The sequence below is a fragment of the Caretta caretta genome, chromosome 1 (genome assembly GCF_965140235.1).
Source record: "Caretta caretta isolate rCarCar2 chromosome 1, rCarCar1.hap1, whole genome shotgun sequence".
NCBI lineage: Eukaryota > Metazoa > Chordata > Testudines > Cheloniidae > Caretta > Caretta caretta.
In genome coordinates, this window is record NC_134206.1 from 211,266,353 (window position 1) to 211,287,244 (window position 20,892).

Here is a 20,892-nt window from a genome sequence, read left to right on the forward strand (position 1 = left end):
CTGGGCGCCAATGTCACTAGTACAGTCTGTGTTATTGTGGCTTGCTGTGCTCTACACAATCCAACATTTTATTTCACACAGTTTATTTAAATGTTGCAACAATCAGTAATGCAGACCAGCTGCCATTATGGTGCGCAGCACAATAGTATAACCTAACTTTGACCCCAAAAAACCCACTCAAAAGGTCCATGTTGGCCTTTCTGGCACATTTTGGATGTACAAGCTGCACCTGGACAGGAGAGGATGAGTGCACAGGGTGCGTATGTCTGTTCCATGTGCCAGTGCTTGCCTGTGACATGCTCCAGGCACCCCCTGAATTGTCTAAAGGATGGGTGCTCTGGAGGGATCGATAGTGGTAAGGGGACTCAGGCTGTGGGTCTGGAGCAGAAGACACTGGTTGGTACTGGAGCCTGCAGTCTGGTAGCCATCAGCTGCAGTAAGTACTTGAACAGCTAATTCTGCTGCGCGCTATCTTCCTTCCTCAACAGACCATCATGCTTCATGAATCTGTCTGCTATGCTTTCCTTGCGCTGTGCAGCCTCTCTCTCTGTCTTTCCACCCTGCAAGCATCTTTATCTTTTTGGTAGTCGAGCTGGGTCTCCTGGACCTGAATCTGCTAATTCATTTTTATTGAGCAGGTCTGCGATCCGCTCATCTTGGGCTCTTTTTCTCTTCCCCTGCTATGGATGGTCTGCAGACCCAGGCTCCTGGTGCCATGTGTTATCTCTGTGGCACTGAAAGGAGAAAGACAGAACATTATTTTCTGAGCATGGTAAAAAAAAAATACAGTTCACAGTTTATTAAAGGAACAACTACTACTTTCATTCATGGTCAAAAGATGCATACTTTTAAATCAATGGGCTGTATTCTACTCTATTTACACAAAACGCTGTCCACTTCAGAAATCCTTTGGAACAGCAATGAAAACCAGAAGACATCATGTTAAGACACACATACAAAACTCAATTCTAATTACTTCTCTATCCCCCTTTTTTGCGGGAGGACGGTGGAGTCTATGAGGGAAAGTTGGGGTGTGGGGCGAAAGACAACTTATGAGTGCTCTAGTTATAAGCAATGATTGTTCAATCTTGTCAGGCAGGGCAAGCTCTGGAGGTCACGATAGCCATCTGTACTAAGGAACTATTTCAGCATCTAGTGACTTGGGGGGGAGGGATAGCTCAGTGGTTTGAGCACTGGCCTGCTAAATCCAGGGTTGTGAGTTCAATCCTTGAGGGGGCCATTTAGGAATCTGGGGCAAACATTGGGGACTGGCTTTGAGCAGGGGGTTGGACTAGATGACCTCCTGAGGTCCCTTCCAACTCTGAGATTCTATGAATACCACATTGCAGAATGGAGGGGCAGGAGAGGGGGCTCATAACTTATAAAGTGGGACCTAATAAGTATGCCCTGTCCTGGAATGCAACAGACTGTCTGGAGTTCCTATTCCGTGAGAAGTCTACTTTCATCACCAGCCAGAAATGGTGAAAATTAGTGATAAAAATCAACAAGACACTGAATTTGCATGAAGATGCGGTACAGCCTCCTTGTTAGCACCCTGTATCCATGCAAACACCCAACTCACTGCCATTCATTGGGAATCCTAAATCTGACACGGCTCTGCTGTAAGTTTAGACTCATGCGTTAAAGCCCGCAATGGACCAAACACACACCACAGTTTTGGTTGGACTCATAACAGCCCAGTTTTCTGGGAATCAATTTACAGGCATTTGGGAATAGTTTGTGCACGGCCGATTTATAAGATGTGCTGTATTACATGGGAGGGGTTTGTGAGGCTGTGAATTGTGGAGCACCAACCCATATACATACACCAATCAGCGAGTAACTAGTAAAAATTTCATAACTGGTTGTGTAATTTTTCCTCCTTTTGCTGTGTCCATTTTGACTCCAATGTGGCAGTGGAGAAGGTGGGGGGTGGACCCTAAGTGGAACGGCATGGGTCCCATTCTGATTGAAATGCACAGAAATCCTGGGTTGTATTAATAATTTAATAGACTCATAAGCTGGAAATCCTTCCCTATCATATACTAATAAAAACAAACATGGCAGCAGAAACTTACCAGGCTCTGGCACTTGTTCTGATACCAGTTCTGCAGGGTACTGCTCCATAGGGCTGTCCCCGAAAAGGTCCTCTGAGTACGGACACACAATATGCTGTAGCTGCTTCAGCACCATGGCTTCTTCGGTTACCGGTCTCAGCTCCAGTGTGACTTCTTGCTCTTTATCTGGCAGCTTGTTCTCCTCAGGTGGTGCCTGTAACATGGGGGTTATAAGGTCGCCATTGTCACTCAGCAGTGTCATGCACCACTGGGGCTCAGAGCAGTTCCCAGTACATGGCCAAATTCCTTGTAAAAGAGACAGGAAGACAAGAAGTCCCAGAATTGTCATTAGCATTCTTGACTTTCTGGTAGTCTGTCTCAGCCTCTTGATCCACCCTCTGCATTGATCTGCCGTCCAGTCGATCTCCAATGCTGCCAGTCGCTCGTATATTATTTTTTATACATGGTTATTTTTCATGCTCTTACTGAAGTCAAATGTCTTGCTTGCCTCACGTCAGAGTTTAACTAGAATCCGTCTGCGTTCCTCTGGCCAGCTAGCCACTCACTTGATGCAGGACTTCATCTTGCTGCTGGCCACAGTAAATACACGAGTTCTGACTGTATTTGTTGTTTCCAGGTGAGCAGTCCACATGGAAATGAAGGGTTAAACATCGAGCAGCTGTTTTTAAACCAGGAAGTTGCTTCTGAATTGAAGGGCTCGGAAGCACAGCCCCAGGTGATTCAGGGATAGTGTTGGCAAACTCTCCAGATACAAGTCTGGTGACCCAGACCTGAGCTGCGTCCACACTGCAAAATGCTTCGGCTCTGAACCACATCACAGTGGGATTCAGGCTCTGACCTCCCCCTCTCCTCCCCAGCAGTGTCCACTGGACTGAGTCAAGAGGGGTTATTGACTCAAGCCAAACTAATTTCTGGGTGGACGGAAGAGGGCTTGGCTTCAAATCTATGTCTGAGATCTAACTTAGTGTGCTGTATAGATGTACCCATAATTGGCACAAACAGAGTAAAAAGTTAATGTGCATATACCACTGTGACAGAATGTATCTGTGTCCACACCCTACACACTCTTGTAATAATCTTTGTATAATATAGGTCTTGTAAGGTATCATCTGAAAACTCATAATTTGTTGGTCAATATTGTCCTGATAAAACGTGTGGCAACAGTGTATATGAAGTTATAAGATTTCCCTGTACAATGTTATTAACACATATTCCAAACTAAGGTTGGCAAACAAAAGAAGGTGTATTCTGCTTAATTTGCATTTAAGCAGTAAATCATCAAGAGTCATCAAGCAGGAAGGGAGTTCAAACAGAGGGGAAAACTTGCAGGGGAATATCCTTACACAGACACACAGTCTTCTGAATCTCAGCTGAAAATGTTTTCCAAGAGGGGGACTGACACTATAACCAGGAGGAATCAATGATCCAAGGGACCCCCTTCTCTCTTTCAAGAAGGGGTCCTGATCTATGAAGTTTGGCCTGTAAGACTGCTGAGAGAGCTCGTGGTGAGAAAAACCTTGCTTTGAATTTAACCGTTTGTTAAGTTAGGTAATAGTTTTGTTTTACCCTTATTTTTCTTGTAACCATTTCTGACATATGCCTCATTACTTGTATTCACTTCAAATCTCTCTCTTTGTAGTTAAACTTATTTTACTGTTTTATCTAATCCAGCGTGTTTAAATTGAAGTGTCTGATGAACTATTTGGAATAATAAACTGGCATATTATTATCTTCAAGAAGTAACGGATTTAATGTATTTGTATTGTCTAGGAGTGGGCTGGACAGTACAGGACATATATTTCTGGGGGGAAATCTAAGATTGGGAGTGAGTTGGGATCACCCTGTACTATACCCAAGACTGGTAAGAGCCAAGGTGGGGCTGGCTGGCTGCAGCTCACACACAGACACAGCTGGGAGTGACTTACATGCTGGATGCTGTTTATGATCAGTCCAGACTGGAAGCTACAGCAGCAAAGAGGTGTAATGGGCACCCAAGGTAAGAAGGCAGGAGTGACAAGCTACTCATTAGTATAGGCTGTACCATGGCTATGTCACAACTTCCTCCAAGCTGTTTGTGGGCAGAGCTAAACCAGGAGTTGGAGCACAATGATGGATGGACACTTACCTAGGAAAAGTTCTTTTTCAGGGGGTTACGACAAGTGATGATAATGAAGTACTCAAAAGCACAGCTCCCAGGCTGCTGAATAACCAAAGGGCTCCTGATTACTGCCATCTAACACCTATCCTCTACAGAGATTATGCTCTTACCGTATGCTTCTTCAATAAGAGCGCAGTAGGGATTAATGCCAGTGCCACTGCGCTTGGCTTCCTGCTCTCCGAGTCTCAGGATGTTCTCCAGCCCATTCAGTGCCACCTGCACAATCTTTGAGTCCATTACTGTAAGGAGGTCACAAAGCGGTTTGATACATCCCAGTTCTACTAAGTATCTGAAAAACACCATACACAAATATGGTCAATCATTTGGATTAAGGTAACCTGTGTAATTTATGAGGCCGTACTGTCCAGTGTTTAGTGTAGAGGACTGAGAACAAAACAACTAGTGTGATAGACCCAGGCCAGTTGGGTACAGCAGAGTAGCCTTATTGGGATCCAGGAAGTGGGCGGGCAAAGCTCGCCCACTGCTAAAGGATCCCCCCCCAGCCTAAGGGGGGGATCCACAGGACCTGGAAAACCAAATAATTACCGGGGACAACTAATGAACAACAGGGACGGGAGTACGGTCAAAGGGTCAAACGAAGGGAACCGGACAGGGACACCGAGCAGAGAACCCCGGACAGCGCCCACCGCTCCTCAAAGGCGTCAAGGGAGTCAGTGGACGCCGCCAAGAGGAACTCTGCCCGGAGGTGTGAATGGACAGAGGATCGGAAATAGGCCCCGCAGTCGCGGGAGACTCCATCGGCCAACCTCCTCACCCTGGTTTTATAGATGGCCACTTTAGCCAGGGCCAGGAGGAGGTTGACCAGGAGGTCCCGCGACTCAGTGGGGCCACGGACAGGGAGTGCATAGATAAGGAGGTGAGGAGAAAAGTGCAACCAAAACCTTAACAAAATATTCGTGAGGAGCCGGAATAGGGGCTGCAACCTGGCGCACTCCAGATAGACGTGTGCCAGGGTACAGCAGAGTAGCAGAAAGCAGATATACTGGCCACTGGATTAACAGTTTTCTGTCCCCTGACTGACCAGAGAAGGGGCTGCTCCAGGCTAATGAGAACACCTGACCTCAATTAATCTGCAAAGAGTCAGGTGAGGCCATTAAGCTAATGTGACCACCTGACTCTAATGAAGGCCCCTCTGATACTATAAAAGGGCTCACTCCAGTCAGGAAGAGGAGATACAGGGGAGAGGAAGTTTGGCTGAAGGGCTGGTTAATGAAGACACCCTCAAGTCATTGGTAAGGGAGCCCTAAGGTAAGGGTGAAGAAGGGAGAATCAGAAGAGCTGTGGGGAAGTGGCCCAGGGAAATGTAGCAACTCTGGCAGTGAAAGGCTGGCTGCCAACAGTTACTACCATTAGGGTCCCGGGGCCGGAGCCCGGAGTAGAGGGTGGGCCCGGGTTCCCCCCAACCCACCACTACAGAAACACCTCCTAGGAGGGGAAAACAAGCCCCTGTCAGGACAGGAGGCTAAACTGTTTTAGCATGAGGCCGTAGGAGCAACAGAGACTGTAGGAGTTCTCTCACCAACCTTCTTGCTGGCTTATGATGAAAAGGGCTCAGCAGACTGTATCCCTGGCCCCAGAGAGAGAAGGGCTACGTGGAGAGTTGCAGTGAGCCTCTGAAGCTAGCATAAACCGCCTGGAAGCACGGGACGCACAGGGACAAGGCCGGCGCTCTGCCACACTAGGTAAGATACTGACTCACTTGGGTAAAGTATCATCTATGTGGGCCTCCACCAACTCAGCTTTAAAAATGTAGAAACTGAGATTGCATTTAAGCAGGGTTTGTTCATGTACATAAACCTGGAAGAACAATGTACCAGGGATTGGCAGGCTCAGGGGGTTGGAAATGGGCCTTTGAACCATTCTTCTCCAGTTCACCAGTTATGAGTCTGGTGCAGGTTTATTGGAAGTTATTACATTCAGATTGTGATGGACTCTGTGAAATGAGCTAGGTGAAAGGAGAGATATTTCTGTTACAAGCACCAGCCTCACAACTGGCTCTCTCATGGGTGAGCTCAGCCAAGGCCAAGGATTGAGTGGACCATTCATAACTGAATTCAACTCCAGAAGTGGCCTCTGGCCACTCCAGAGGAGTGAGATACATTGGAAACAGACAGCACAGGGAAATTGGGCACTTCAACTGTCTGTTCTCAAGAAAGGCTTTCCAGCTCCAGGGCTCTTAGTATGGTACCTTTCACATGAACATTACATCCATTTAAATGTTCAGAGCAATTTTCACTGCTACTTACTTGATCTGTTCAGCAGAGCCTCCAGATGTTGCATTTGTTATTGCCCAAGCAGCTTCTTTCCTTGTCCGAAATTCAGCGGTTTGTAAAATATTTATGAGGGCTGGGAAAATGTGGGCATCTATGACAGTCTGCAAAAGGAAATGACACACAAGTTAAGTGTGTCAACTACAAATAGAAATACAACTTTCTTGCCCTGAGACATCTACGTCCAAAGCTCAGTACAATGCAGTAAACAATGCAAGATGCCTTCTTAAGGGTCAATCAGCAATCTTCAACCTTACATTCATAACCCCAGTTATCGTTCAAATCTATGCTCATTCTACCAGCTTTTCAAAACCAATGCAACTGAAATAACTATGGTACCTGATGTATTACTGAATCAGGCCTTATTACCAATGGAGTGTTGTATTTTACATTGTTCCAGGTGGCAAGCCATTCAACTGTAAAGTCATTATACCAAAAAAATACAGGAGAAAGAATAATATATCTTTGTATCACACAATTGCCATAGGGTGAGACAATAGAGCATAGAGAAAATGTATCGCTAGACGAAAAACCCACACAAAAGGAGTGTATATATATCAATAGATTCTCTCATGATTGAAAGGCAAAGCAATACTTATCCATTATGATGGTCAACTGTTTGTCACCCATATATTTTGTAAATAATTCAAAGTTCAGGTAATTTTCCCTGGGGAAAAAAGCCTTTTGCATTAATTGACAAATGAAACCAGCTGGAAACTGGTTTAACCTCAAGCATTAGGACAAGTCTCTGAAATACTTATGTATAGATTTTTAAAGGAGAGCAGCAACTTAGGATTCATTTGCAAAACTACCATCTAAAAATGTAAGTACGCATGGAATTGTGAAAGGCAAATAATCTCAGACAAACCTAATTCCTTTTCAGAGATCTACGTACAGGGGATCCCAACACATTTAATACTGCATTAAAAAAAGAAGAAAAAAAGCTATATTCAGTGCACTGGATGCATGGTACTCAGTGAATGTTCAATATTTATTTTTTACCTGTGTTGGTCCTTGTGTTGGAGAGACAAGGTTTGTGAGGCAATATGTTTTATTGGACCAACTTCTGTTCGTGAAAGACAAGCTTTCGAGCTCTTCTTCAGACCTCTCTATTTATTTTTACCATTTGTTTAATATGAGGCATCATATCTCACTCACTTTTCACCAGCCATTCCCTGTAGCAAATGAGTCACGGGTCGGGTGGAACACTGCTTCATTTACCATCCAACCTGTGCACTGAATGAGGCAATCCGTGGTCCTGGAGTAACAATGGTAAGAAACCATGTAAAGGCTATCATAATACATATTCAAAAAGGGAGCAGAATTTTTACACCATAACTCCAGCATTTTCCACTTCAAGATGCTTCACAGTGGAAGCACAGCATTTTTTTTAATTATTTTTTGCTTGGAATTTTCTAGGAATCCAACACAGCATGACCAATCATTGAGGTAGGAGCCCTTGCTTCATTCCATATGCATATTCAGAGACTATTTCCACCTAACCCTAGAAACTAAACCTGGAATTCTACTCAACTTTTTTTTTTTTTAAACTAAGCACACCCAAATCCAGTGTATTGCTGAGGGATGGAAAAACTCAGCCTTAGCTCTGACTTTTCTGTCTGGAATCCTTCATGTCAGAGAGTCTTCCCAGTGGGGATGTTCCCCATCTCTACAACAGCTGGAGGCAGACCAGATCTTTGACTCTGAGCATGGGCTTAGGAGTGTCCCTCAGGAAGAACACTCTAAAAGGATAATTTTCACAGAAGAAAAATACTAACCGCATACATGTTATAAAGTTATAAAGTTTATCTTTGAAAACTCGTGGCGAACGGGGGAAGTCCCAGATGACTGGAAAAAGGCTAATGTAGTGCCAATCTTTAAAAAAGGGAAGAAGGAGGATCCTGGGAACTACAGGCCAGTCAGCCTCACCTCAGTCCCCGGAAAAATCATGGAGCAGGTCCTCAAAGAATCAATCCTGAAGCACTTATATGAGAGGAAAGTGATCAGGAACAGTCAGCATGGATTCACCAAGGGAAGGTCATGCCTGACTAATTGCCTTCTATGATGAGATTACTGGTTCTGTGGATGAAAGGAAAGCAGTGGATGTATTGTATCTTGACTTTAGCAAAGCTTTTGACACGGTCTCCCACAGTATTCTTGTCAGCAAGTTAAAGAAGTATGGGCTGGATGAATGCACTATAAGGTGGGTAGAAAGTTGGCTAGATTGTCGGGCTCAACGGGTAGTGATCAATGGCTCCATGTCTAGTTGGCAGCCGGTGTCAAGTGGAGTGCCCCAGGGGTCGGTCCTGGGGCCGGTTTTGTTCAATATCTTCATAAATGATCTGGAGGATGGTGTGGATTGCACTCTCAGCAAATTTGCGGATGATACTAAACTGGGAGGAGTGGTAGATACGCTGGAGGGCAGGGATAGGATACAGAGGGACCTAGACAAATGGGAGGATTGGGCCAAAAGAAATCTGATGAGGTTCAATAAGGATAAGTGCAGGGTCCTGCACTTAGGACGGAAGAACCCAATGCACAGCTACAGACTAGGGACCGAATGGCTAGGCAGCAGTTCTGCGGAAAAGGACCTAGGGGTGACAGTGGACGAGAAGCTGGATATGAGTCAGCACTGTGCCCTTGTTGCCAAGAAGGCCAATGGCATTTTGGGATGTATAAGTAGGGGCATAGCGAGCAGATCGAGGGACGTGAATGTCCCCCTCTATTCGACATTGGTGAGGCCTCATCTGGAGTACTGTGTCCAGTTTTGGGCCCCATACTACAAGAAGGATGTGGATAAATTGGAGAGAGTCCAGCGAAGGGCAACAAAAATGATTAGGGGTCTGGAACACATGACTTATGAGGAGAGGCTGAGGGAGCTGGGATTGTTTAGCCTGCGGAAGAGAAGAATGAGGGGGGATTTGATAGCTGCTTTCAACTACCTGAGAGGTGGTTCCAGAGAGGATGGTTCTAGACTATTCTCAGTGGTGGAAGAGGACAGGACAAGGAGTAATGGTCTCAAGTTGCAGTGGGGGAGGTTTAGGTTGGATATTAGGAAAAACTTTTTCACTAGGAGGGTGGTGAAACACTGGAATGCGTTACCTAGGGAGGTGGTAGAATCTCCTTCCTTAGAAGTTTTTAAGGTCAGGCTTGACAAAGCCCTGGCTGGGATGATTTAATTGGGGATGGTTCCTGCTTTTGAGCAGGGGGTTGGACTAGATGACCTCCTGAGGTCCCTTCCAACCCTGATATTCTATGATTTTATAAGTCCTATTCAACTGAAACCATTTGCAGCATGGCCTTGACAAGAAATTTAAATATTTCCTCTAGGAACACACAATTCCCTTTCAAAAGTACTTAACATGTGAGCAATAATCAGAAAAACTCTGGACAAACGCAGTCATAAAAGGGAGCTTGACAAAAGATTCTAGAAAGAAAATTCACAAAGAAAGACTGATATTTTTCATTCTCCATCCTCACCACATCTGTTAGCCTTCATAGTGGATAGCGGAAAGCAGTAAAATCATCTATTGGGATGGAGGAAGGATTCAATTTAACCATGCAGAAATAGAAAAAGAACTTAAGGGTTACTAGGGCACCACATTCCATAACACCTTCTGCCAGACTCTGCATCTGTAAAGGAGAGAATGGGGATGGAAGACCATACAGTGGTCCTGCAGATCTCACTGTAAGATCTCTCTGCCTGTGATACCATTGCTCTTTCCGTGAAGCGAATAGCAACATTCTTGAAAATGTTTTGAATCAATATTGATGCAAAAACGATTAGTAACATTATTATAGTCTTATACATTATAAATTTGCCTTCACTGAATTTTATGATACTTTCAATTATGTTGATTGAAAGTATGTTCAAACCATGCCGGCTCATATGCCCATGCTTTTTTTTTGGGTTGCTTCTGTGATGTAAAAGGGTGTAAACTAATGAAAGAAATTCTTAGGAATCCTTTTTCTGTCACTGAGGGTATGTCTACGCTTCAATCCTGTTGGAGACCGTGGGACCATGAGACTCAGGGCATCTCCGTGGCTACACTTTATTTTTAGTGAACTAGATCAATCAGAGCTAGTGCGAGTGTCTCCTTGAGCTGAGAATTATAACAAGTTTGAAGTGTAGACATACCCAGACATATCTTGAGTTGCAGGCATATACCCAAGGCTTTGAAAGTATCAAAGATGAAAACTCTCTAGGGAAAAAAAAAAAATCTCTATTTGTGACCTCCAAATCCATTTACACAGACCCTGGAATGCAACTTTATAACTTCAGTTTTGCTTCTAACATATACAGTATATTTAAAAAAATGCATATAAATAACTGTAATTTGTACCTTTCACAGAATATTTGATAGGAGTCTTTAACTGCAAACTTTTAAGGTAATTACTACAAATAATAAGGTGTGTATATATATAGGAGCAATCTAGTTTATTACAAAAAAATAAGTCTTAAAAACCAGGACACATTTTCCTTGTTTAAAGACTTCCAGTTTGCCAGGCACACAATCTCTATTTCAAGGAAACATCCTAAAATATTTCCATATGCAGATTTCTTTCTAAAACATAAGGCAAAGATTTATTTTTTATTTAAGTTAACCCAAAAAGGAGCGGTGTGTCGGATACATTACCAAAGCCATAAAACACAAGCTAAGGGCCTCTATATCGCTTTCTAAACTCGCCATCCCCTTCCCTCCTCTCTGCAAAGAGAACCTTAGTTTTGTTTAAAAACACATCTCACTAACAAATATTCCTAGAAATTCTTATTAAAATTAACTTTTTATAAACAGTCATAAAAAGAATGAATACTTTAAGGAGAAAACTGATAGTTGGGAAACGTTTGATAGAAGTTATTAGCTCATGATTCCATTTAAAGGTGAAAATGTCTCTTTATTCTCCAAATATTTAAAATAGAACAAGCTTTTAAGTTATTTGTAAATATGCTGTATTTAAATGCAAACATTTTATGTGACCATTCCCTGATGATATTGCTATGTGAACAGTGTGATACAGCAGGTCCAGGGAGTAGTGGGAGAGTGGTCCTATTGGGTTCTGGCCAACTGCACCTGTCCATTGCTAAAGGGCTCTCCCTCAGCCTTAGGGGAGGATCCACAAGGTCCAGGAACTCACATTTTTCGTTGTGCCCCCCCCCGTAATTACTTAACAGGGGCAGGTGTGAAAGTCAAAGGGTCAAACAAAGGGAACCTGAAGGGGACACCGAGCAGAGAACCCCGGACAGTGCTCACGGCTCCTCGAAGGTGTCAAGGGAGCGATCGGACGCCGCCCAGAGGAACTCTGCCTGGATATGTGAGCGAAGGCAGGATCGGAAATAGGCCCCACAGTCACAGGAAACCCACTTAGTGAACTTCCTCTCCCTGGTCTTATAGATGGCTACTTTGACCAGCACTAGGAAGAGGCTGACAAGGAGGTCCCGTGACTTTGTGGAGCCATGGATATTGTGTGAGTATATGAAAAGGTGAGGGGAAAAGTGCAGCCAGAAACTTAAAAGGATGGTCAGGAGGAGCCAGGTATACATGCACCAGGGTCTCCCTCACGCTGCAGAAGGGGCAGGCGCCAGGAACAGGGGTGAACCGCATCAAGTACATACCCATGCTCATGCCTTTGTGGAGGAGCCACCAACTAATATCCCAGGCGGGCCTTGGGACTGGGGTAGAATACAGGTTGGCCCACCCTCAAGAGGTGGCAATAGGTCCTGCCACTTCATATTGGGGCGGGACACAAGGGTGAGGAAATGAAGGATGTGAAGCATGAGCGTGTAAAGATGTTTCCTCGGCACAATCCGGAAGCGAATCAGCTGCAAATTGTGCAGCCGGCTCGTGGTGTACGGGTGGGACAGGTTGGGGGGCGGAAGGGGTGTCTCACGGGGCAGGTGCCCGATGAAAAGGTCCGGAAGGCCTGGAGAGTAGGGTGGGCAGGAAGAACCCTTCCGCAGGACCTGGCCAAGATAAACCTGAGCAGTGGGCAGTAAGGCTGCCCTCACCTTCTGAAGTACGTGCTGCAGAGTACGAAGGGTGGAGAGCCCCATGCGCTGAGCGAGCGTCAGGGGATGATCCACCCAGTCTCCCTAGTCGTAGTCCAGGAAGTCTCGGACTCTGGTGACTTCTACCAGGACCAACCTCTGTTGCATTGAGAGGGACCCCGCCACCTGCACACAAAGTTGGGGATTGTGTAGCAGGGGCTCCACGAGGAGATCCGCCCCCTTGGTAGCTGCCACTGACCTGGTCGCCAAAACCAGCTTCCAGGTCAGGAGGAGGTCCTGGTAGAAGACTGGCAGCCTGGAGAGGTCTTGCGGAAGACTTTTCCCATGGAGATAAAGGAGCTGCAAGTCATATGGGAGCCCTTGGAAGAGGCGCAGGAAGGTATGCGCCAAAGTGCTCCAAGCCGGACTACCTGCACCATAGAGTGGTCTCTGCAGGGCCGGAGGTGGAAGACATGGACCTGAGTGCGCAAGCATGTCAGGCCCTGTCCTCCCTCCTCCAGGGGGAGATGGAGAGCCCCTGCAGAGACCCAGTGCAGCCCTGGCCAAAAGAACTCCAGAACCAACTTCTGGATATCATCCAGGAAACCCAGGGCTGGGACCAGGGTGTTGAGCAGGTGCCCGAGCATGAACAGGACTAGCTGGTTGAGCACCAGTCCCCTCCCCCGCAGGGAGAGGCACCAGAGTAGTCCTGTCCACCTTCGCAACCACTCAGACACCCTGCCCTCCAACCCCAGCCAGTTCTCCAGTGGAGAAGGATACATGGCAGAAAATTAAATGCCAAGATAGAACAGTGGACCCGCGCTCCACCGGATGGATTGAAGCACAGGTGGGAGGAAGCTTGCCTGCCACCCGTCCCCAACCACCAGGCCAGAGCTCTTGACCCAGTTGACCCGGGCGGAGGAGGCCGCTGAGTAGATGGCCTGGTAGGCCTCCACCTGCACCAGATCGCCCGGGTCCTGGACCATGAGGAGCATGTCGTCAGCATATGCCAACAGGACCAGCCACAACTCTGGCTCACAGAGCACCAACCCCATGAACCTCTGACAGAGAAGACAGGAAGGACTCCACTGACGGAGCATACAGGTGGCCTGACAGCGGACACCCCTGATGCACCCTGAGCCCGAAGCTGAGCCTGACCAGATACTCCAGAGGCGTACAGTACCTGGAGAGAACCCACAAACTGGGCCCCAAAATCGAATGCCCGCAGAGTGCCCAAGAGATACCCATGGTCCACCCTGTTGAATGCTTTCTCCTGATCCAGGGACAGAAGGGCAAACGACAGACCATCCCCACACCCGAACTTCAAGAGATCCTGGACCAAGTACAGATTGTCAAAGATGGTATGGCCCAGGACAGTGTAGGTCTGGTTGGGGTGGACCACATCCACCAGCACGGACCCCAGCCACAGCGAGATGGCCTTCACTACAATCTTAGTCTGTGCTGAGGAGTGAGATGGAATGCCAGTTCCGAAGGTCGCGGAGGTCCCACTCCTTCAGAAGCAAGGCAAGCATGGCTTACCTGCAGGACCCTGCTCCTCAAGGACTCGGCCTGTGAGTGAGTGGTTGAGGGAAGATATATAAGCCCTAGCCTAATTAAGGCATGGTTCCCGGTCAACTAGGGAAGGCTACTACAGATTAATTGGAGCACCTGTAGCCAATTAAGGACCTGTCAGGAACCTAATAAAAACCCCTGCTTCAGGCAGACAAGGTGGTGCAAGGAGAGAGGAGTGGAGTTTGGAGGTGTGTTGCTGAGAATTGAAAGATCAGAGAGGAAGGGAGGGAAGGCAGAGACTCCCTCTCCCAGCGTCAAGGACCAAGGGTAACCCTACCCAAGGGGGAAGAGGGTAAGAAACTCACAGGGGTTGAGAGGGGCTGGGGCTCAGAGTGAGGCGCAAACCCAGACCCCTTCCCCGCTTCCCTCCTCTACCACCTTCCCTGGCTACTAGCAGGGCCCTCAGTGCCCCAAGAGCAGGGGCAAGGGGTGGCATCCTAGCTCCCCTGCCAAGAAAAGTGTGGAATCCACCATACCAACATTGGCCATTTTGTCACAAGAGCTATATGCGGAAATATAGAATCAAATGACCTTGCTGTAACTACATACTAATATAAAATGGCATTTTATTATGATTTATATTTATATGAGTTAACTTCTTTCCCAAACTCAGAAACCACCACCTTTTCAAGGAACTTTTCTTCTTAAAGACCCTTCCCTGTTAACCATTTAAGTTTAAAGACTTAGGCTTGTCTACACTTAAAATGCTGCAGTGGTGCAGCTGCACTGCTACAGTTGGGCCACAACAGCACTTCAGTGAAGATGCTACCTATAGCAACAGGGGTGTTAGTGAGGTTAATGGGAGAATTCTCCCATTGACCTAGCACTATCTATACAGGGGTTAAGTTAATTTTCCAAGTAGCTGACTCCCAGATTAAGGGCCTACCCCAAAGTTGACCTCCTAAAAAGAGGTCTCTTCACAATTTTGTGAAAACCATGCATTAACTGGATGTGATTCTTTGTAATGACTTTTTGGTACTGGGGGGGGGGGGGGGGGAATCTATGTTTAATGTTGCCAAAACAAAGGGAGCTTACTGTTTCAGAGATCTTGCCCAGTTGGGAGAGTGACATAAAAGCTGCAATTTCTGCAGCATGGAAGTTGGTAGCAGTGCTGTATGACCAGAGCAAGAAAGAAAAGGAGGACCCACACATTGCTTGTGCCTCAATCTAGTCATTAAAAAGGGCAAGTCATTGGACAAACTCCCACCGTGTGAGGACAGTTCTGAAGAGCATGTCAAAAGAGCATCTTGGTAAACAAAGATCTGGTTGCCTTCGCACATAAATTAACTAGATAGTGAGTCACAATTATAATATGGATGACAAAATGTGGATGATCTACTTCTGGCATTCTTGAAGGGCCCATAGGCACCTGAGATTCAACAAGCCCTTATTTGTGCCTGTACCAGGAAGAGGTACAGACACAATCAACTGTGTCTGTAGTTCACACTATTTTCCCTGCACAGAACTGTGTACATGCCAAGGCAATGAAGATCGTGGTAACCCACGCACTCTCGACAAAGATCATATTGATGAACAAGTTGATTATAATGATGTTGACTAGCAATGTCACCAGTGCTTATTACATTATGTATATATCTGTACAAAATTATTAGATTTTGTTTTACCCTTTATATTGTTGTGATGCTCTGAGATGACAGAAACCCAATTTTAGGTCTTGAAATAATACATAGACATTAAACTTACAGAAATAAATACAAATAAATTTCAAAGCAGTCATTTTAATATGTTCATGAGATCATTGTTTATTCCTGTTTGTATGGTAAAGGATCTACACCATACCTCATCTTAAAGTAGATGTCAATGGGTAGTTATCAATGGCTCCATGTCTAGTTGGCAGCCGGTATCAAGTGGAGTGCCCCAAGGGTCGGTCCTGGGGCCGGTTTTGTTCAATATCTTCATAAATGATCTGGAGGATGGTGTGGATTGCACTCTCAGCAAATTTGCGGATGATACTAAACTGGGAGGAGTGGTAGATACGCTGGAGGGGAGGGATAGGATACAGAAGGACCTAGACAAATTGGAGGATTGGGCCAAAAGAAATCTGATGAGGTTCAATAAGGATAAGTGCACATAGGAAGGAAGAACCCAATGCACAGCTACAGACTAGGGACCGAATGGCTAGGCAGCAGTTCTGCGGAAAAGGACCTAGGGGTGACAGTGGACGAGAAGCTGGATATGAGTCAGCAGTGTGCCCTTGTTGCCAAGAAGGCCAATGGCATTTTGGGATGTATAAGTAGGGGCATAGCGAGCAGATCGAGGGACGTGATCGTTCCCCTCTATTCGACATTGGTGAGGCCTCATCTGGAGTACTGTGTCCAGTTTTGGGCCCCACACTTCAAGAAGGATGTGGATAAATTGGAGAGAGTCCAGCGAAGGGCAACAAAAATGATTAGGGGTCTGGAACACATGAGTTATGAGGAGAGGCTGAGGGAGCTGGGATTGTTTAGCCTGCAGAAGAGAAGAATGAGGGGGGATTTGATAGCTGCTTTCAACTACCTGAAAGGGGGTTCCAAAGAGGATGGCTTTAGACTGTTCTCAATGGTATCAGATGACAGAACGAGGAGTAATCGTCTCAAGTTGCAGTGGGGGAGGTTTAGATTGGATATTAGGAAAAACTTTTTCACTAAGAGGGTGGTGAAACACTGGAATGCGTTACCTAGGGAGGTGGTAGAATCTCCTTCCTTAGAGGTTTTTAAGGTCAGGCTTGACAAAGCCCTGGCTGGGATGATTTAACTGGGAATTGGTCCTGCTTCGAGCAGGAGGTTGGACTAGATGACCTTCTGGGGTCCCTTCCAACCCTTATATTCTATGATTCTATGTAGACATAAGCTTTCAAATGCTGTATGATGTGCATGTGTGTAGAGAGGATATATTAAATCTACCACATCAATGGTGTCTTTCTATATGATTCAAATGCAGTATTGTAGCTGTGTCGATCCCAGGATATAAGAGACAAAAGGTGGGTGAGGGAATATAAAAGATATTACCTCACCCACTTAGTCTCTCTCATATGAATCAAAGGTAAAGTCGCATACAGATTTAAGTTTAACAAGAGTTTTAAACTCTTGATTTTGTAAGAAGGTCACTGACATAGCAAAAATTAAATCAAAATTATTTGAATTTTTCATGGTGATTTGATAAAAATGGATTGGCAGAATAATAAGAGTTCAAAAATCACCCTTTCTGGCAATTTTTCAATGGATTGTCTCACTTATCTTTGTCCTCATTGTTGCCACCTATATATAATTGATATACTTGAAACCAGCACATGAGGAGCATGTGTCTATAGAGCATTTAATAAACTTTTAGAAAAAAATGGAAAATATGTGCACGAAGCCAAACCGATCACATATGAGGACATATCTGCCATGGTGCAAATCCTCTGCCACCACTGAGAAACAGGGACAGACTGAACAAGACAGAAGCTTAGCTTTTCTTGAGCTGGGAAAGAAGAGAACAGGAGTTCATATCTCAGCTCTTCCAATTGCTATTTATCTGTCCAGGCACTTCATTACCCTTAGGTAAGGAACTGCAGGTCTTGAACTATGCAGGGTCAACCCTTTTTGGCAGTAAGTTCCAACCTGCCACCCAGTAACCTTCAAAATTTTCATCAGAATAGGAGATGAACTCTGACCGAGGACCCCAGCCCTGGAATCCGGTTGGCAAAATGTTGGGGGTCCTTATTGGTTCACAGCTTCTATATAAACCCATCACAGGAACACGAAGTTGTCCATACAACTGGGGTCTCCCTGCTTCAGACCGCTTCCTCCGTGATACCTGCTCTTACTGCTGATCTCCTGGTAACGTGACCCTGCCTTCTTCCTGACTTCTGGTTTGCCCTCGGGCCTGTCTCGGGCTCCGATTTCCTGCTAACCTGACTCCTTCCCTCACAGGACACAGCCATTTTTACACGGTACTGGTACAGGGCCATGAGGAATGTGTGGCTCACAAAATCCTGCACTCTAAACATAAATGTGGCATATGGTCTGAGGAGCACAACTGGGAACCTGCAGAAAATGTACATGCCCCAGTATATCCATGCTGATCATGGGTTCTGCTCGATAACCATCCAAAGCAGTGTGGACTGACTTATGTTCAATTTCATCATCCAAGTCAGATGCCACCAGCAGAAAGTTGATTTTCTTTTTTGGTGGTTTGGGTTTTGTAGTTTCCGGGGTATTGCTCTTTTAAGACTTCTGAAAGCATGCTCTACACCAGGGGTCTCAAACTCAAATGATCACGAGGGCCACATGAGGACTAATACATTGGCCTGAGGGCCACACCACTGACCACCCCCGCACGCTGCCCTGCCCCCGCCCCCAGTCTGCCTCTTCCCACCCCTTCCCACCCCTTCCCTGCCCCCATTCCGACTCCTTCCCTGAAATCCCCAGCCCAACTCCACCCCCTCCCTGCCCCCAGGGTGCGCAGGGGGCTCAGGACAGGGGGTTGGGGTACAGGGTGGGGCAGGGGGTCAGGGTGCAGGTGTGCAGGGTGCAGCAAAGGGCTCAGGGCAGGGGGTCGGCAGGGGGGTGGGGTGCAGGAGGGGTGTGGGGTACAGCAGGAGGCTCAGGGCAGGGGGTTCGGCTGCAGGATGGGTTCGGGGGGGAGGCAGGTCCAGTCTGGCCCACATCAGTGGCAGGGCAGGTTCCCTGCCTGCCTACCCTGCCCCCGCGCTGCTCCGGGAAGCGGCCAGGACCTGGGGAAGGGGGGGGCACAGGGGTCTATGTGTTGCCCTGGCCGCTCCTCCAGGTACCACCCCCGAAGCTCCCATTGGCCGGGAACGGGGAACTGCGGCCAACGGGAGCTTTGGGGGATGTACCTGGAGGAGTGGCCAGGGCAACACACAGACCCCTGTACCCCCACTCCCCCAGGTCCCAGCCGCTTCCCGGAGTAGCACGGGGGCAGGGCAGGGCGGGAGCCTGCCCTGGCCCCGGTGCATGCCAGGCCAGAGCCGCTCTAGGTAAATGCTTGGGGGGGGAAGGCATGGGGAGCTGGCGGTTTAAGACTCTTGCTCTACACCTTGTCACTCTCAGATTTTCGAAGGCACTTCAGATTCTTAAACCTTGGGTCGAGTGATGTAGTTCTCTTTAGACATCTCACATTGGTACCCTTCTTTGCGTTTTGTCAAATCTGCAGTGAAAGTGTTCTTAAAACAAACAACATGTGCTGGTCATCATCCAAGACAGCTATAACATAAAATATATGGCAGAATGTGGGTAAAACAGAGTAGGAGACATGCAATAACAAAAATGATTAGGGGACTGGAACACATGACTTATGAAGAGAGGCTGAAGGAACTGGGATTGTTCAGTCTGCGGAAGAGAAGAATGAGGGGGGATTTGATAGCTACTTTCAGCTACCTGAAAGGGGGTTCCAAAGAGGATGGATCTAGACTGTTCTCATTGGTAGCAGATGAGAGAACAAGGAGTAATGGTCTCAAGTTGCAGTGGGGGAGGTTTAGGTTGGGTATTAGGAAAAACTTTTTCACTAGGAGGGTGGTGAAGCACTGGAATGCGTTACCTAGGGAGGTGGTGGAATCGCCTTTCTTAGAAGTTTTTAAGGTCAGCCTTGACAAAGCCCCAGCTGGGATGATTTAGTTGAGGATTGATCCTGCTGTGAGCAGGGGGTTGGACTAGATGACCTCCTGAGGTCCCTTCCAACCCTGATATTCTATGATTCTATGAATTCTCCCCCAAGGAGTTAAGCCACACATTCAATTAATGCATTATTTTTTTTTAACAAAAAGAAAAGGAGTACTTGTGGCACCTTAGAGACTAACCAATTTATTTGAGCATAAGCTTTCGTGAGCATCCGATGAAGTGAGCTGTAGCTCAGGAAAGCTTATGCTCAAATAAATTGGTTAGTCTCTAAAGTGCCACAAGTACTCCTTTTCTTTTTGCGAATACAGACTAACACGGCTGTTACTCTGAAACCCATTTTTTTTAACGCACATCATCAGCATGCCCTCTGGAATGGTGGTTGAAGCATGAAGGGACATATGAATCTTTAGGGCATCTGGCACATAAATATCTTGCGATGCCGGCTACAACAGTGCCATGCAAATGCCTGTTCTCACTTTCAGGTGATATTGTAAATAAGCAGGCAGCATAATCTCCTGCAAATGTAAACAAACTTGTTTGTCTGAGCAATTGGCTGAACAAGAAGTAGGATGGAGTGGACTTGTAGGCTCTAAAGTTTTAGATTGTTTTATTTTTGAATGCAGGTTTTTTGTATATAATGCCACATCTTTAAGTTCAGCTTTCATGATAAAGAGATTGCACTACAGTACTTGTATTAGGTGAACTGAAAAATACTATTACTTCTGTTTTTTACAGTGCAAATATTTGTAATCCAAAGTAAATATTAAGTGAGCACTCTACATTTTGTATTCTGTGTTGTAACTGAGATCAATATATTTTTAAATGTAGAAAATATCCAAAACTATTTAAATAAATAGTATTCTATTATTGTTTAATGGTGCAATTAAAAAAATGAATTCCTTGACAGCCCTAGTTTATATAGAAGCTGTGAACCAGTCATGATCCCCAGTATTCTGCCAATTGGATTTTGGGACTGGGGTCCTCTATTCTGACGACAGTTAGCAGGTCACTGGGTGGCAGGTTGGAGCTTATTGGCACCAAAGAGTCCTATCAACCAGAGTTCAAGACCTTCAGGCCCTGACATCACCCCCTCCCCAAGGGGTACTCTCATAGCGATGTGGGACCAAGCTTTTTGGGGTGCTTCCTATAGGATGTTTGTACAAGCACTGAGATATGTACATTTTCT

The 20,892-nt window shown here is 46.1% G+C and overlaps 1 protein-coding gene across 4 annotated transcripts in view; it reads right to left on the minus strand.

Moving 5' to 3' along the window:
* KPNA1 (karyopherin subunit alpha 1) overlaps window positions 1-20,892 on the minus strand; it is a 155,641-nt gene that overhangs the window by 13,496 nt on the left and 121,253 nt on the right. For 2 of the 4 annotated variants that reach the window (XM_048819991.2, XM_048819948.2), the window contains 2 exons: window positions 6,504-6,631; window positions 4,347-4,525 (listed from right to left, as the gene is read on the minus strand). In XM_048819991.2, the coding sequence (XP_048675948.1) occupies window positions 4,347-4,525; window positions 6,504-6,631 (307 nt within the window). Of the gene's footprint in view, window positions 1-66; window positions 735-2,078; window positions 2,272-4,346; window positions 4,526-6,503; window positions 6,632-20,892 lie in introns of those variants that run through there. The other 2 variants (XR_012664966.1, XM_048820000.2) reach the window with 2 other exon arrangements.